Genomic DNA, 17756 nt, shown 5'->3' with positions numbered 1-17756 from the left:
ATCCTAGATAAATTTATTTCGATAATTAACATATTAGCAATGTATAGATATATTATTGCTCTGTAATTCTTAATAAATTTGGAGTAGGGTTTGGAACCTGTTAAATAAAAAAAATTGCTAAATCCACATTGTTTACAAAATTCTTTTATTTTTTTGTATTGTATTCTATTTTTAGATAATGTTATTGTTCAAAATTGATAATTTAAAAATTAAGTTAAAATGGTTATTTTTTTACAGTAATTTAAGAATAAAATATTATTATAAATAATTTTATTAATTTTATTTAATTTAATTAATTTAAAAAAAAGTATTAGACAAAAAAGGATATCGGCTCTCAATCTGCTACAAAATGAAGTGGGCTAGTATTTTAAATCTATTTTAATTTAGTGGGACGGGGTGACGGCCCCTATTTTAGATAGGTCTTGGTAGAACTACTTGTTTTGTCATCCTTATTAACACTCATAGCTTCTTCTACTCTCTTGTGACTTTCTCTGTACTCAAACCATCCGAAGCAATTAATCTTCTTATTCTCCAAGTTTTGCCAATTTCTCAAAATCAAGACCCTTCTTTGATTTCTTTAGTTTTTTTTTTTACTTTATTTTGGTAGTTCTTAGTTCTGAGATAAAATTGAGAATTTATTTTTTACTACAACAATTTCAGATACAACATTCTAAACATATTCTCTACTTTATCCTTCCCTTTCAACTCCTTCTAACTACTTAGCATGAGCTATATCATCTTGTATTTCAACATGCACTTACAGGGGTGGCAACGGGGCGGGTAGGGGCGGGTTTTTGCTATATCTAACCCCGTCCCTTCGTACACCAACCCGCATAGAATCCGTCCCACTTCATCCGCGGGTAGTAAAACGCTGAATCCTAACTCGCCCTTGTGGGTACCCGCTCCTATAATTATTAAAATCCAATAAATAAAATTAAATTTTAAAATTTATATAACCATCATCACATACATAACATAAATTAAAGTAAAAATTTAAATATGATACAATATTATTAATCATTTACTAATTATTTTACATATATTATACAAATTATATATTAAAATAATATATTTTATATATATAGCGGGACGGGTAGGGGCGGGTATTACCTAAACTCGACTCCGCCCCGTCCCTCCCAGGAACCCGCCCCGCTAAAAATCCGCTCCAGTACGGGACGGATAATTACCCGCCCCGAACAGATAAGGGCGGGTGGGTACCCGCGAATTCAAATGGTATTGCCATCCCTATGCACTTATTGCACATTATTAGCTTTTTAGATTGTGCAACAATTTCCACTTTCACAGCAAGCACTTAAGCAGCTTGTGCTCCAGGAAGTTATGAAGTAGGAACCTCAGCATCAATTTTTTTAGAAACTTTAACTTACTTATCGAGTGATAGGTTGGTTAATTGGCAATAATGTGATTTTTTGTTGCAAAATGAAAATAGGATATTTATGAGACTTGTACTGTGTTGGCACATTATAAATATAAAATTAGTAAAGTTATTTTTGTTAAAAGTTAAATAAAATGAAAGGATATAAACATTCCTACTTTATAACTATAGAATTTTAATGGTAAAAAAATAGAAGAATTATTTACCTTTAATTAATAGATGATTCACATTAAAAAAAATGCATCTATAAATTTAGCCTTTTTAATTTAATTTAATTTAATTCATCTAACAAGAATAATATTGAGTTACATAGAAATTTTTTTTTTGAGAGATTTTCTCCTGTATTTAGAAAGAGGTATATTCTCCTTTTGTCAAAGAAGAGTGTCAATATAATTTTTTTGTAATAGAGAGAAGTTATAATTCATAAAAAAAAAATATTTTATACAAATTTTTAATTTTTCATCTTTATATTTTACTACTCATTTGTTTGATACCTAAAGTGGTATTAGAGTTAAAGGTTGCTGATTAATAATTTTTTCTTTTGCTGTGAGTTACCGCATATAAAAAAAGTGGCAGTAATGTATGAAATTCTAAAATTCAATCAGAATAATTTTTTCTTATGAAAATAAAAAAAATATAAGAAATTTAGAGAAAAGATAATTACGTGGCAGCAATTGAAGGTAGACCCACTGAGATTGCATATGAAAAATGAAAGAAAATGGATGACAATATTTTTACAAACTTACACTTAGCACTAAGTGATTTAGTCTTGTAAAGTGTAATAGAGAAAAGGACAGCAAAAGAAATTTAGAATGCTCTTACCACATCATATGAAGTCAAATCACTTCATAACAAGGTATTCTTAAGGAGAAGACTTTATACTCTTTGAATAAGTGAATCTACATCGACAACAGATCACATCAACAATCTGAATACACTATTTTTTCAACTCTCATCGTTGGATTACAACATAGCAGAAAATGAATGTGTAGAGCTTCTACTTCAAAATCTATTGGATTCATATGATAAACACATCATTAACTTAACCAATAATATTTTGACAGACTATCTTTCCTTTAATGATATGACTGCTGCAATTCTTGAAGAAAAGAATGTAGGTGCAAGAATAAAGAAGATATATTAGAGAGTCCAAAGCAAGCAGAGGCGCTATTAAAGACAAAGGATTAGGAGAGGTATGAAGGAATAAGGAGCAAAAGGGAAAACTGCAGAATAGTAACTGTCATTGAAAAGCGCGAAAAGTCAGAGACAAAATGGGCTTTCCCCCACAAATTTCAAATCAGCCATAATGAACATTAAATGCTCGACAAAGAAATCGAGGCAACGCTTCTAGTAACGGACGAGGGTAACTCGCGCGTTGGGGGCACGGATTCCATCATGGACTCCCGACCCTAGGAGAACTCGATCGAGGCAGAAACAATTAGATCAAACGCGCCAACTACGAGCTCCTATGCTTGCAGCTAGCACATTGGGAAAACTGTTCCGACCCAACCCACTAGCGACCTGAGTCCAGACGCGAGTAACCGACCCGACAGGTATCGACTCGAGCCAAGAGGTGACCCGCACGTCACCTCCTCATCCACGTGGAACCTGGACAGCTAGTAGAAGTTTTCAGACAGGTGAGTCTAGTCACAGGAGCCCACCCGAGTACGGAATAAAGGAGGAGGGACCTACCCTTCCCCACAAGTACATCACCTACTCTAACCCTAAATCGCCACCTCTTGTACGAATATTGACTTGAGCGTCGGAGTTTTTGCAGGTGATCCTACCACATCGTCACTCCGCTGATCCAAACGAGCATCCTCTTCCAACATCCCATCTCACGCTCAGGTCCTAACCACTTCGAGTCTCTGCTCCCGTTCCAATTCAGCTTGACCTACCAAACGTCCGAACAAACGAACAAAATGTATCACTATATTTAATATATAATATACATTTAGTAGGTAGGATTATTAGAAGGAAGTTTTGAAGAGTAATATAAGCATCATAATAACATGGATTAAACTAATTTTTATGTGAATAACTAAAACTAATAAAGTAGAATTTCAATCACATAAAGTGAATGTGACAATTTAAGAGCAATGATATGCCATTTACTTATGAAATAATTATTTTTAATTTGATTAGTCTATATTATATCCTCTTGACATAAATAGTACTATTATTAGTGGTTTTAGCCTTTAGGATTTCTAGTGATGCTGTAAATTTTTATTTAATTGTGTTTTAATTAATGTTATGGATTGAGGTTGGTTGGATTCGTGAGAACCGTTAAAAGAAATATATGTCCAATTTTAAGGAAGATTATGTCAATTTTTTTTAAATAATATAAATGTTGAATGATTCGTGCAGTTTATACATATACTGATTAGTGTTAATAATACATTCTTTTTACAGACATGACAACATGTAGCACAAGTAGACCTAGTAGATTTCATGGTCGTGGTAGAGGGAGAGTTTTCACCGAATCTCCTGTGACTGTTCAATCTTAGTCCTCTACTCTCCGACTACCCCGTTGACCTTTGTGACGTCACAGGCGGGTCCAGCGGACCAACAGTTCATCATGGTCCCAAATCTGAACTACATGCCTTCGTCTACTACGCCCTCTACAGATCTAGCGACAGAGCATGGGATGGGTGATTCTCCGCCTGTCATCCGACTCAGAATTTGGCCCATTGTGAGACTTTTAATACCAAAATTAACTTTAAGTAGGAGATTATAAAATTAGTAAAATTATTTTAGTAAAAAACTAAATAAAATGAAAGGATATAAACATTCCTAACTTATAACGATATAATTTTAATGATAGAAAACAGAGAAAAAATATTTACCTCTAATTAAAGGATGATTTATATTAAAAAAATACATCTATAAATTGAGTCTTCTTAATTCAGTTTAATTCAATTTATCCAAAAAAAAATAGTAATTTTGAGTTACATAACATAGAAAATTTTTTTGAGAGGTTTTCTCCTATATTTAGTGAGAAGTGTATTCTCTATTTATTAAAAGAGAGTGTTATTATAATTTTTTTGTGATGGAAAAAAGTTATAATTCTTAAAAAAAGTTATTTTATATAAATTTTTTATTTTTTATTTATATATTTTACTGTATTTTTTGTCTAATATCTAATAATAAAGACACATTAACAGGGGTGTTTTGTCTTATAAATAAGGATTCAGAAGGATTATAAAAGAAAACACCATTTTTTTAAAGTATATTATCCAATATTTCTTAAAAATTTATAGTGTATTTAGTTTGTATTTTTATTTTTAATATTTTTTATTTTTAAAATTATATAAAAAATATGAAAATAATAAAATTTTATTTTTATTTTTATTTTTATTTTTGATTTTTTTTATAAAATTCTGAAAAAAAACTAAAAATAAATACACAAATTAAGTACACTCGTATTTATTGACAAAAAGTATATTTAAAATATTTAAATGATAAAAATATACTTAAAAATTTTAAAAACATGACATAAGTATTCTAATGAGTAATATATTTAAAGATACCAAATGGAAGTAAAAATTATTAGATTATCCTAAATGAGAAAGGATAATATTTTTGTCCCCTTAATTTTATTGTAAATCATTATCTCTATACTAGTTTAAAAAAAAACGTGAAATTTGGATAGAGATAACAATTCATGGTTAAATTCTGCCGTACATAAATCGTGGTGAAAAAAATAATTTATTGGTAGAATGAACATAAATTGTGGGTAAAAAATAATTTTAAATATAAATTTTTTTATATAAATTAATAATTTAATTCTATTATTTTTTTAATCATTTTGTTGAAGTTAGTAAAATATACGAAGATTTTATGATTTACATAATTTTAAGCCAAAAATCTATAAAAATTCCATTATTATGTAGTTTTAGGCCAAAGTTCTAGTACATCTAATAGACTAATATTCTTTGACATCTATTTTTATTCGGACACCGTCGTTCTTTTTACACATGTTGCTCAAATTCACTTCATGCGTTGACACACAAGACACAACACAATGCCTTAAACACTTAATAAAAAAAAAAACAAAAATTAACCCATATGTTTTGGTGCTACTTGGAGCTACTAGCCTACTACTGCTACCTTTTATACACTAAAAAATTAATTGTAAAATATAGTAAACATTTAAACTTTAAAGTGATTCGGTGTTAGTTGTTTCAATTATTTTAATTATTGATCTCAATTATCCACACACACACACATATATCCATATATATATATATATATATATATATATATATATATATATATATATATATAAATGAGATTAATGATTAAAAATTTAAAATGATTATAACATTTAAAATATTAAATAAAAATATTATTTATATATTAAAATTAGTTTTGTATTTATATATAAATATATATTATTTAATTTATTTTTAATATATTTTATATTTTAATATATATTTTATACTAATAATTAATTTTAATAACTTAGTTTAGTAAATACTTAATATGATTAAATACTAAAATATTTGCAATTCTTCTTTAAAGTATAAATGCCGAATACAATTTAGAGGTAGAAAATAATAGTTAAACTATATTTAGTAGTTTGATATCTAATCTGTATTTGATAATTGAGATAAAAAAAAGTTATATTAATTAAAAATATTGCATAAATCATTATTTTAAATAGATTTTGGCCTAGAACTATATAAATTATGGAATTCTCGTGAGTTTTGACTTAGAACTAAGTGACAGAGCATAAAGAGATCTTTTAAGGGGAAAAATTTTTTTAACATAAAAATTATATAATAATATTTATATTAAAATAAAATTTATAAATAAAATTATTTTTAAATTTATTAATAATATGAAAATAAATAAATAATTATATAGACTAATATTATAAAATACTTTAGAAATTTTAAAATTAAAATTATAAAATAAATAACTATATAAATAAAAGAAATTAATTTTATTATAATTAATTTTAACATTAAAATTATAAAATCTAACTGATAACGAAAATAATAAATAATAATGAGAATGAAATTTTAATTTGTATAAATAAACCAATAAAACTTTTAATTTATAAAAACATTGAAACTCAAGTCTAAGATATTATTATAAAATAAATAATTATATAGAGAAAGCAAATTATTTTACCACAACTAATTCTAATATTAAAATTGTAAAATTTTGTTGATAATAAGAATAATAAATGATGATTGAGAATGAGATTTAATTTGTATGAATAAACCGACAAAATCTTTAATTTATAAAAATTCATTGAAATTCAATTTCAAAATGTTAATGTTTAAAATTAAAAATAATTGAATAAATACAAAAAGTAGACATTGAAAACTCATTGAAATTCAATTTCAAAATGTTAATGTTTAAAATTAAAAATAATTGAATAAATATAAAAAGTAGACATTGATTCTACAAATTTAATGCATAAATATAAGAGTTAAACTAATTAAACTACATTTGTTCTTTTTTTTTAATAGTATTACTAGCTCTTTTATAATAATTTTAGGGGCCACGGTCTTCCATTATCAAAATTAAGCTTTTATTGTCAAAATTAAGCTTTGCCTCTTATAAATCATAAAATCTTCATATGTTTTATTCTTTTATCCTTAAAACTATTTTTTTTATCCACAATTTATGTTCATCCGATAAGATTTTGAATTTAGATTTTTTAAATTTTAAATTTTTATTTTAGAGGATAAAATAAAAATTTTCATTATTGAAATTTTCTCTTTCATATTTTCTCTTGGTCCTACTTATAAAATAAATGATGATAAATTATACTTTATCTTCTAAAATAAATTTAAAATTTAGAGAATCTAAATCCACATTCTCCTTTTTTTACCACAATTTATATACTATAGAATTTAACCATAACTCTTTGTCTTTATCTATATTTTAGATTTTTTTAATAAAAAATTTAGTATAAAGACAATGATTTACATAAAAAATGGGAAGACAAAAATACTGTATTTTCTCATTTAAGACAATCTGATAATTTTCGCTTTCTTTAATTTCTTTAAGTAAATTACGTACTCTATTATAACATAAATCCATCTTTATATTTATTTCACATAGAATATTTCTATTTATTTGTATTGTTTTAAAAGAATATTTTTTTTTATTTTTTGAAAATATTTTTTTAACCACTAAAATTTTAAAAAGTAATTCCAATTATTTACTCTTGTTTATGGTTTTTTTTATATGAATATATTAAAAATAAAAATAACATTTTAAAATAAGGGGAAAAGAAAAAGAATTGTGGCCGATGGGCTTTTTTCAGCCCACGAAATTACTCGTATCTGTTATCTTGTTGAGACGCCACCACCATCTTCACTTGAGCTTGTTTTCTACTTGTACTGTTCTTCGTTAACTCTTCTTCAACAGAAAATTCCACTCGTTGTTCAAAAATGAATTCTTGACACACTTGTTTTTCTCTTTTAGTGGAAGCAAGATGTCTGTGTTGCTGAAAGCGTTGCCTTTGGTGGCCCTCCGCCAAAGGCCGTCATCGTTCTTCTTCCTCTGCAGCGTTTCCACCACCACTCCAAGGGTTCTTTCCAGAACAAGAACTCTGTCTTGCGTTTCTGCTTCTGCTTCTGCGTCTGCTTCAACTTCAACGTCTCATTTGACACAACCACCTCCTCCTTCTTCTGAAGCACAAGCACTCTCGTCCAACGCTAAGACTTGGTCTCAGTCACTTTCTTGGGTTTCTAGAACTGCTTTCTGCGGTGAATTGTCCTCAATCGATGTGGGAAAAAAGGTTCAGCTTTGTGGCTGGGTTGCACTTCACAGGGTCCATGGTGGCCTCACATTTCTCAATCTTAGGGACCATACTGGTATTGTTCAGGTACTTACTATACTCTACTCTTGCAACTAACTTGATGGTTGTGAATTGTGATCTTATTTTATTGGGGAAGAATATGAAAACATTTTATGTCTCTGCTTTGTTTTTACTTATTGAAACTGAAAATTAGGTTACGACCCTTCCAGAAGAATTTCCAGATGCGCATTCTGCTATCAATAACTTGAGACTCGAGTATGTGGTTGCAATTGACGGTGTTGTCAGGTCTAGGCCAAACGAGTCAATCAATAAGAATATGAAAACAGGCTCCATTGAGGTATATAGTTTGTGTTTTTCTATTGGATTGATAATAATCGGGTTGTGGATATTGTCATTTTTTCATATTGTTTCTTGCTGGTTAGTCTGCAAAGAAGTATGCATTTTAGGAACCAATTAGTGCCTAGGATCAGACCATCGTTTCTTTTTTGAATATTTTATTTATTTACGGTTTTGTTTGAATGTGAATTAGTTGTTTATGTGTGTGGCAGGTTGCTGCTACTAGTGTTCTAGTGTTAAATGCTGTAAATTCAAAGTTGCCATTCTTAGTTACTACAGCAGATGATGCAAAAGATTCTCTTAAAGAGGAAATCCGTTTGAGGTAGTACCCATTTATTATTGCTCCCAGTGGCTTATATATGTTTTTAGTTGGTTTCTTGTACAAATGTCAAAAGCTCTCGCCAGTTTATTTGTCAATCTGGTGCGGACATGGACTATATTCTGCTCCTTGGGCAAGTCACACACAGCCCTCTGTACTAGTTTTTCTTCCTTTTCTTTTTGGGTCTTTGTTTATCATGTTCAGAAGTTAGTTTTCTTGTATAATGTATTCTTTTGTGGGAGATCTATTGTTTATGATTACTTGTTGGAAGGTATCGATGCCTTGATCTACGGCGGCAACAAATGAGTTTCAACATATTGCTGCGACATAAAGTTGTTAAACTCATTCGGAGATATCTAGAAGACATCCATGGTTTTGTTGAGGTACTGTTCTCTGATTGTTAGTTCATCATTTCGGCTATTTTATCTCTTTAACGATTTATAATGTTTCCACCTTCCATTGCTACTTTACTTTGGTTGTTGATACTTGGTGGTTGGTATCCCAGTGTTGATCTTTACCCTTTTCTGGTCATAAGGTAGATTGAAACTCCAATACTGTCTAAATCCACGCCAGAAGGTGCCCGGGATTATTTAGTTCCTTCAAGAACCCAGGTAGTTAAATATGTTTATGTCATGACAGTGTTACAACTGTTCTTTCAGAATCTTTTTCAGTCAAGATAGTAACATGAGAATATGGTTATAATTTGAATTTCTCAGATATTTCTCTTATCATTTATTTATACATCATACTATTGGGATCCTCCCTGTAAGTTAGGACAACCTTGCACTAGATTTCTCTAAAATATTGGATTATTATTTTTCCCCTCTTTTTAATGTGTTCCAATTATAAATAAAGTAAAGACATCAAGAGACCTTAAAGATATTGTTCATGGATAGTACATGTGGTAGGTTTAGCTTTAGCTTTTGAAGAACTATATTCATTCATTGTTCCTTTAGTTGTTCAGTTAGAAGAAAAAATGTTGAATTGCCTACTTATGGTATCTATTACTAGAAATTGAGAAGTGGTTGTGTGTACCTCAAAGGAATTGACATAGAACTTTTGCCTTGTGGATATGATTCGGTAGCAACACTGTTGATCTTTTATCTGATGTGAACACTTTTAAAGCATCACTTTGGTACATCCTAAATGAGGAAAATCATTATAAATATTTTTTCTGTATTTTGCCTAAGAAACTTCTTTTATTAAAGTAGTGTTGATTTATTCTATGAAGCCAGGAACATTCTACGCCTTGCCACAAAGTCCACAGTTATTTAAACAAATGCTAATGGTAGCAGGTTTTGATAAATATTATCAGTTAGCAAGGTTAGCTTCTCTTTTAATGTTTGAATCTCTATTCATATTTGTGTGTTCAAGATATGCGAAGTGTTTGCTGGCCTTGCTGCATTCTTCATTTTAAATGTGTTCCTATGAGTTTTGATTAGTTTGATCTCTTCTGTGAAGATATCATAACCTCCTGGTATTATTTTCCCCTTCTTATTTGTAATAAATGTTCTGCATTTCTATGAAAGAATGTTTATGATCTGATTAGTCATTGACTAAGAAGATAGGATATCTGTCTTTTTAAAATAAAAAAAAAGGGCAGCCCGGTGCACAAGCATCCCGCGTTAATGCAGGGTCCAGAGAAGGGCCGCACTCAAAGGGTGTAATTTACGCAGCCTAACCTGATTATTACATCGACGACTGTTTCTGCGGCTTGAACCCGTGACCTTGAGATCACACGGAAACAACTCAAATAACCATTTTGCCATTTTGCCAGGTGTTTTCGTGATGAAGATTTAAGAGCAGATAGACAACCTGAGTTCACCCAGCTAGATATGGAAATGGCTTTTACTCCTTTAGAGGATATGTTATCTCTAAATGAAGAATTGATCAGAAAGGTTAGCTTATGCCATCTGTAATCTAGTCTATTATGGGTTATGACCACATTTGTCAATTATCTTACATTTGGTAGAATGAAAACATGTATTTTTTAATGGATTAATCAGAAAATGCAGATGCAAAATTCCATTACTTAAAGTTGAATAATTTATCTGATTGGTGGGTGATTTAGTACCTCCAGTGTTGGCAGTATTGCAGATTGTTGAGTGGCAATTATTTATGTCTATTTTGAAATTGCTCTCCTCCTGGATAACAATACATGTTCATTGCGTGGGATAAACACGAAGTTATTGTTGCAGGTTTTCCTTGATATTAAAGGGGTGGAATTACCAAACCCTTTTCCCAGGCTTACATATGCTGAAGCAATGAGCAGATATGGCTCAGACAGGCCGGATACCAGATTTGATCTCGAGTTAAAGGATGTAATGATCTTGCTTTTTCTTCCTCAGTAGTATCATGTTTTCTAGCATCTCACATTTAAAGATGATCCACTATTCTGTTCATAAACTATTTGGTTTGGTATAGCTTGCTTCTGTTCCTTTTTGAAAATAATTTTTTTTTGTTCTGTGGTAATTTACATGTACTTGCTTCTCACTTCATCTTGCTGAAGTTTGATTTTTAATTGGGCTGCAGTTATCTGACCTTTTCTTAGGGTCATCCTTCAGAGTTTTCTCTGATTCTTTGGAAAGTGGGGGAATTATTAAAGTGTTGTGTATACCTTCTGGTGCAAAAAGATACTCAAATTCAGCTCTCAAGAAAGGTGATATTTTTAATGAAGCGATGAGAGCTGGTGCTAAGGGTTTACCTTTCCTTAAGGTTTTGGATAATGGTAAACGATGGACATTCTATATTTATTTTATGACATCAAAAGGCATATTTTATTCTATGATTTATTCTGTTGACCTTTGATTTTAGGGGAGATTGACGGAATCGCTGCTTTGATATCGAGTATGGATGCTACAACTAGAGAGAATTTGTTAAAACAATGCTCTGCTGCACCCGGTGATCTGATCTTATTTGCAGTGGGTCATCATGCGTCTGTTAATAGAACTTTAGACCGTCTTAGACTTTATGTTGCCAATGACCTTGGGTTGATTGACCATGTAAGTTACTGATCCGACTCTTAAGAGAAAAAGAAAATGTACTTTATCTTTCTTCCTTACTATTTTCTCTTTGATTTTCTTTCATTATCTGGGTTTTAGGGCAGGCATTCAATTTTGTGGATTACTGATTTTCCAATGTTTGAGTGGAATGATACAGAGCAGCGGCTTGAGGTCTGTTCAAATTTTAGTAACATTCGTCAATTTATTTCTCAACATAACAGCATGTTTAGTTATGGACTTTTATGATTATTCTTTATTGTTGCAGTAAGTGCTTGTTTGAGCGCCATTAAGTCGATAGAAAAAGATCTTTTTCCATTGAAAAAAGATTTTTTTTTTTTATTTTTAGCGTTTGGCAAATTTCTAGCAGTAAAAATAAAAGCACTAGAAAAATAAAAAAAATCTTTTATTTCCGTCGATTTATAGCATAATGTACTCAATTCATCTCTTAGATTGAGATTTTTGAATTTGGTTATTGGATATATATCTATGGTCATTCTAATATTATTCTCTAAATTATATTCAAGTACAGGCTTTGCATCATCCTTTCACTGCACCAAATCCTGAAGACATGAATGACCTTGCATCTGCTCGTGCATTGGCTTATGACATGGTTTACAATGGGGTGGAGGTAATTAAGATTTATTTCTTGGCTACTTTCTATACCTTTTATGCTGCTAGCATGAACGATGATTAATTTGATCCTATTTTCTGCCAGATTGGCGGTGGAAGTCTAAGAATTTATAAGCGTGATATACAACAAAAGGTTTTGGAGATTGTTGGAATCTCAATTGAGCAGGTTAGTTGACCATTTGTCTGAAGTTTAATTAGGATTTCATTCTTATGCTTATTAAATCTTACTTTTACTTCCAATCTTGTTTATTCACTGAAATATTTTCAAACATGGAGTGGAATTATGTACAGTTTTCCTATTGTCTTTTTCCCCTCCAATTGTATGGCCATTTTTCCTGGTTTCACCATCTACCATATTATTGTTAGACCACCAGGTTTGGCACCACTTCCTTGAAGCAAATGGTTAGATTGGTTAGGGTTATTGTTAAGTACCCAAATGAAGAGAAGACTGAGGGTGGTAAAGTAGAACCTCTGCCCTTTATTTACAGCAGAAGAATGAAAAAGAGAGTTGAGAGTGAATTTAGAGTAGGAGTGCAAGAGTTGGAGAGAAATTTTCCCATGGGCTGTGAGTATTCAAGCGTAAGAATTACAGGGACAGTTTAGGCATTAATTCAGGCGTAGTACAAGTAGAGGTAGGTGGGGCCAGTTTAGCAGAGCGTGGGAGTAGAGGAGGAGATATGGCACAGAGAGAGTACGAAGTATGCGAGTGAATGTCAATAGGAAAAGGTATAAATAAAATAAGGATTGGGATTATAAATAGGTCATTTTTTGGGAAATTGGCCTGGGAGATAGAAGTCAGTCTTCCCTCTGTCGCCTAATTCTGAGTTTTCTCCACTTGTAGCTTAGATCCAGCTATAGATGTTAATAATACACACATTTTTTCCTATATTTCTCTGTGGTCCCTTACAATTGCCATCAGAGTGGGAGATGTTTGAGCCACTACAACTTGTTGCTGGTTGAAGGGCCTGATGAAGAGGGAATTGATGAAGAGCAAGGAGGGCCACACGAGGGTCCCTTGATGCTAGTGATGTGTTCCTTGCTGCTGTCCCATAAGAGCATGCTCACTCTCACGACCACAAGTCTTTCAAGGTGGTGGGTTTTGTTAATGCAGGAAGCGAGGAAGGTGGTAATCCTCATTGACACGGGCAGGGGGAATTGGCTACAGCAAGCTCAAGTGCAAGTCACATGCACTCCCATATTTTCAGTGGAAATGGGGAATGGGCAGATTTTTTTTATTTTTTTCTTAAAAGATCTTTTTCTCTCTCTAGAATGCAATTGGAACACACTGACATGACATGCATGCCAATTTTTGGGGCTATTATGTTATTGACAGAAACAAGGGGAATTCGTAAATCATAAGGTTGGTTCATGTTTTGATGTGCTCAAATTCAGTTCGAAACCTTCTACATGGACTTGCATTGTTGCCAAGAATAGAGCTGTACACATGATTTGCAAATACTATTTTTGATAGAGACCAAAAACGTATTTAAGCCTTTTTTTTATTTTTGTTTTTATTTGGATGATCCTTATCTGACAGACTTGATAATAACAATTTTTCAGGTCTGCAATTGGACCTAAATGCTGTTTACCTTTGAAGATATTTTGAGACTTAAACTGACCTGAATTACACATTATACTTTCTTTCAGGCTGAATCGAAGTTTGGTTATCTTCTTGAAGCGCTTGACATGGGGGCTCCACCACATGGTACGCAGCTTTGTGCATCCTAGAAACATGTACAGAGTTACAAGCAATTAAAGATAGAAACTCTATTTAGCATATTTTTGTTGCGTTTGTTAAAGCATGCCTAAAGTGGTTCATGGAGAAACTTGTGAGGACTAAGGAATATGTATGTTACCATTTTAAACAAGAACAACAACAATAAAGCTTTATTCCACTAGGATGTCACCATTTTAGATAATGATAGGATTTTTGTTTGGTAATTTAATGTTGGTGCAATTTGATGTGTGATTGTTATTTTATGGGTACTGACTTATATATGCATGTGTATGTGTGTAGGGGGGATAGCTTATGGGTTGGACAGAATGGTAATGTTGTTGGCCGGGGCTAACTCCATAAGGGATGTGATTGCATTCCCAAAGACAACAACTGCACAGTGTGCCCTCACAAGGTCACCATCTGAGGTCGATCCCCAGCAGCTCCAAGATCTCTCTATTGCAACTTCACACCAACATTGATGTATCCATATTCCTATTTTTGGATTAGATGTTGCACCCTCTTTATACCTCTCCACAACACCATTTTTACATCTGTGTACGTATATTATGGACTTTTGGTTTTCATGTGGAATAAATGGAGTTATGTAGCACTTGTCCTTGTCTATATTTATCACAGTTATCAATAATTAGGACAAATGGTTAGGTTCAGCACTATGTTTGACATGGACTGACTATTTTTTGTCCAACAACTGTAATACTCTTTATACCTAACTGTTTGTGAACATAAATTAAAACGATAAATATTATGAATCAAAGCGAGTATTTAATAGGATAATATTTGTCGATGAACTACACGCTCGTTGGCATATTCTTAATTTACCCTCTAAAAATTTCTCTTCTAATTTGGTTATTTAATAAGATTCTTAATTCGCATCGCATATCAGAGTTAAAAAGAACAGTTGGGTTATACATCCAAACCTTATTGTATCTAAGTTCAACCAAGTAGGTCCAACACAAAAAAAACTCACTCTTATTAAAGAAGTGGTTACACGCGCCAAAAATCTCAAACGTTACCATTTCTCTTTGTACTTTTCTGCGGAAACTACTGCAGAATCTGGTGGTGCGTTTGAATTTAGCAACAAAAAATACACAAAAATAAGAACAAAGATTTCGCAAAGTACTGAGAAAACTATTGTTATTATGTTTAGTTAATATCTTACAAATCTTGTATTTCTACTAGTTTGATTTAAGGTTTAGTGGATCGAGTTTGTTCATTTAGTAGATCGAGTTTTTCTGATTCCATTTTTTTGTTTTTCTCTCTGATTCCATTTTTTTTTGTTTTTCTCCATAACTAGGGCATCAAATGAAATTGTGTTAGTTTATTAGTTTTGATAAATAATTTGGTTCATTTTTTACTTTAATTGAGTTCATTTGCATGCAGAAATGAATTGAATGTGTTTTTCTTGCTGATTGAATGTTTATGATTTTTTGTTCAAATCTGAAGCAATTTCGGTTCATTTGTGAATTGAATGAGATTCACTTGATGCTATTGTTAAGTATTGACCAAATTTGTTATTCCTTAAGAAATTTAGGTTCATTTTTTAGTTTAATTTACGTTCATTTGGTTTGGTTTCACTTGAATTTGTTGAACTTGTTCATGTGGGGTTATTTAGTTAGTTTTTGTTCAAATTTGAAGCGATTTCGGTTTATTTATGAATTGAATGAGGTTCATTTGATGCTACTGTTAAGTATTAACCAAATTTGTTATTCTTTAAGAAATTTATGTTCATTTCTTAGTTTAATTTACGTTCATTTAGTTTGGTTTCGCTTGAATTTGCTGAACTTGTTCATGTGGGGTTGTTTAGTTAGTTTTTGTTCAAATCTGAACCAAATTCGGTTCATTTGTGAATTAACTGAGGTTTAGGCTGCTGTTAAGTATTGACAAAATTTTTTATTTCTTAGAGCAAAAATGAAAAAGATGACCATCTCAAAAAAAGAGATGCCGCATTACAATGTAAGCATATACATATTAAATCAACTCTATTTTTGTATTATAAATATATCATAACATAATGTTTCAAATCCTTGCAAAACAATCACGATTTGAGATACTCAATGAAATTGATAGCTAGGATGTTCGCCGAATTGAGTGAACAAAAGAAAGTTATCGTAGAAGAAATAGGATTCAGTGCACCGAGACATCCCATAATTGAATGTCTCGCACAAGCTCTTGAGTGAATTGATTCTTTACTTTGATCTCTATCATGGATTCTTGGATACTCGCTATAGCAAAATCTACATAACCTTTGCCAAGATAGGAGATGCACTGGGCTTAAATTCAGGCGGTATTATACTTTTCATCTTTTACATTTGTATTTTTTTTATCTTTTTGTTATTTTTATACTAATTTGTTTATATTAAAATATTTTGGTTAATTCATTTAATATTGACAAAAATTTTTATTTCTTAAGTAATTTCGGTCCATTCCTTAGTATATTTGAGGTTCATTTGGATACAGAAAATAAAATCAATGTGTTCTTGTTGATGATTTTTGACTACATGTTCAAATCGGAATTGATTTGTTTATATTAAAATATTGTAGGGGATAATTTTTCTGAAAAAGTTGTGTATAGCAAATTGAATGAGCAGCAGAAGGAGATTATCGACAGCTTCAAAGGTGCTACTTTGGCATCTTTGATAAAATCTGTGATGGATATGTGTTGAAGGGGAGGGGAAGTTGCTGAAATTCAAGACGAACTTCATTACTTCATCTTCTTTGTTCAGAAATGCTTCTTGTTGCCGACAACAATAAGCACACATTCCCCGGTCCATAAGCCACCTCTCCTTCTTATAAAGATGGTCCGACAATGGAATTGGGCGTCTCATGTGGTGAGCTTCCGGATAAAGGGGAACAAAGTCCAGAGAATAGGATACAAACTTTCAGTTGATGGCTGCGTCCTTCTCTTAATGATAATATATTTCCATGAAACGAAGTTTCCTGATCCAGAAGCAAATGATGCTCTCGGCCACCTTGGGTGGAGTACTGGACATGGAGGAGACTGGTTGACCGAATTGCCTTTGAGACAAATAATAAAATGGTAAATAAAAAAATTATTTCCCTTAAAATTTTGGTTCAGGTGCTTTTAAATTATTGTGCTAACTAAAGAAGTTTCTGTTTTAGGAAATTCTGAAATGAATAGAATTGAGGAGGAGAGAGATAAAAGAAAAGAAGGAAAAAACGAAGGAAAAGAAGAAGAAAGAAAAAAGAAACTTGTCATCCTGCATTCGTCTTCGGAAGAAGAATTTTTTTTTGAATTTGAGTATATTTCTCACCATCACTTATCGAAAACTATCTATTTATTTAAAGTTTTATATTGTTATTTTAACAAAATTTTTTGTATTTATTGCAGAGAGGAAGAAATGGAGAAAACACAACCAAAGAAAAGAAAACAACCACCAAGAGTGGCAAAAAAACAAAGCAAAAAAAGAAAGATTGTTCAGACAGATTCGGAAAGCAAAACTGAATCCGAAGATGAGTAAGATTCAAAAATGATTATTTTGTTGTTATAAATATATGTTCTGTTTTTATTGACTGAGTCTTTTTGACTGTTTGTT

General features: G+C 31.3%; 1 protein-coding gene across 3 annotated transcripts; it reads left to right on the top strand.

The window, feature by feature from the left end:
- Positions 1 to 7652: 7652 nt before the first annotated feature.
- LOC112802609 (aspartate--tRNA ligase, chloroplastic/mitochondrial) lies at positions 7653 to 14956 on the top strand. Of its 3 annotated transcripts, XR_011882394.1 has the most exons (17): positions 7653 to 7752; positions 7841 to 8243; positions 8371 to 8514; positions 8726 to 8835; positions 9104 to 9215; positions 9372 to 9443; positions 10064 to 10155; positions 10610 to 10730; positions 11031 to 11153; positions 11365 to 11560; positions 11647 to 11834; positions 11934 to 12005; positions 12364 to 12462; positions 12550 to 12630; positions 13384 to 13824; positions 14112 to 14169; positions 14482 to 14956. XR_011882394.1 is itself a non-coding variant. In XM_025845885.3 (16 exons), the coding sequence occupies exons 2-16, from the start codon at positions 7851 to 7853 to the stop codon at positions 14658 to 14660; spliced, it is 2040 nt and encodes a 679-aa protein (XP_025701670.1). In that variant the 5' UTR covers positions 7653 to 7752; positions 7841 to 7850; the 3' UTR covers positions 14661 to 14956. The 3 variants fall into 3 exon arrangements, 1 of the variants encoding a protein (XP_025701670.1); XM_025845885.3 differs by lacking the exon at positions 13384 to 13824; XR_011882395.1 differs by having other exon boundaries at positions 7721 to 8243; positions 13733 to 13824.
- Positions 14957 to 17756: the final 2800 nt, after the last annotated feature.

The sequence above is a fragment of the Arachis hypogaea genome, chromosome 5 (assembly GCF_003086295.3).
Source record: "Arachis hypogaea cultivar Tifrunner chromosome 5, arahy.Tifrunner.gnm2.J5K5, whole genome shotgun sequence".
NCBI lineage: Eukaryota > Viridiplantae > Streptophyta > Magnoliopsida > Fabales > Fabaceae > Arachis > Arachis hypogaea.
The sequence above is the reverse complement of the archived record's forward strand: the minus strand, read 5'-3'. Positions and strand labels throughout refer to the sequence as shown.

Excerpts from the sequence above, each read along its gene's own strand:
- LOC112802609 (XM_025845885.3), top strand. The coding sequence starts at position 7,851 with ATGTCTGTGTTGCTGAAAGCGTTGCCTTTGGTGGCCCTCCGCCAAAGG. Across the intron at positions 8,515-8,725 it reads TGAAAACAGGCTCCATTGAG|GTTGCTGCTACTAGTGTTCT; the intron begins GTATATAGTTTG and ends TGTGTGTGGCAG. Across the intron at positions 9,216-9,371 it reads ACATCCATGGTTTTGTTGAG|ATTGAAACTCCAATACTGTC; the intron begins GTACTGTTCTCT and ends GTCATAAGGTAG.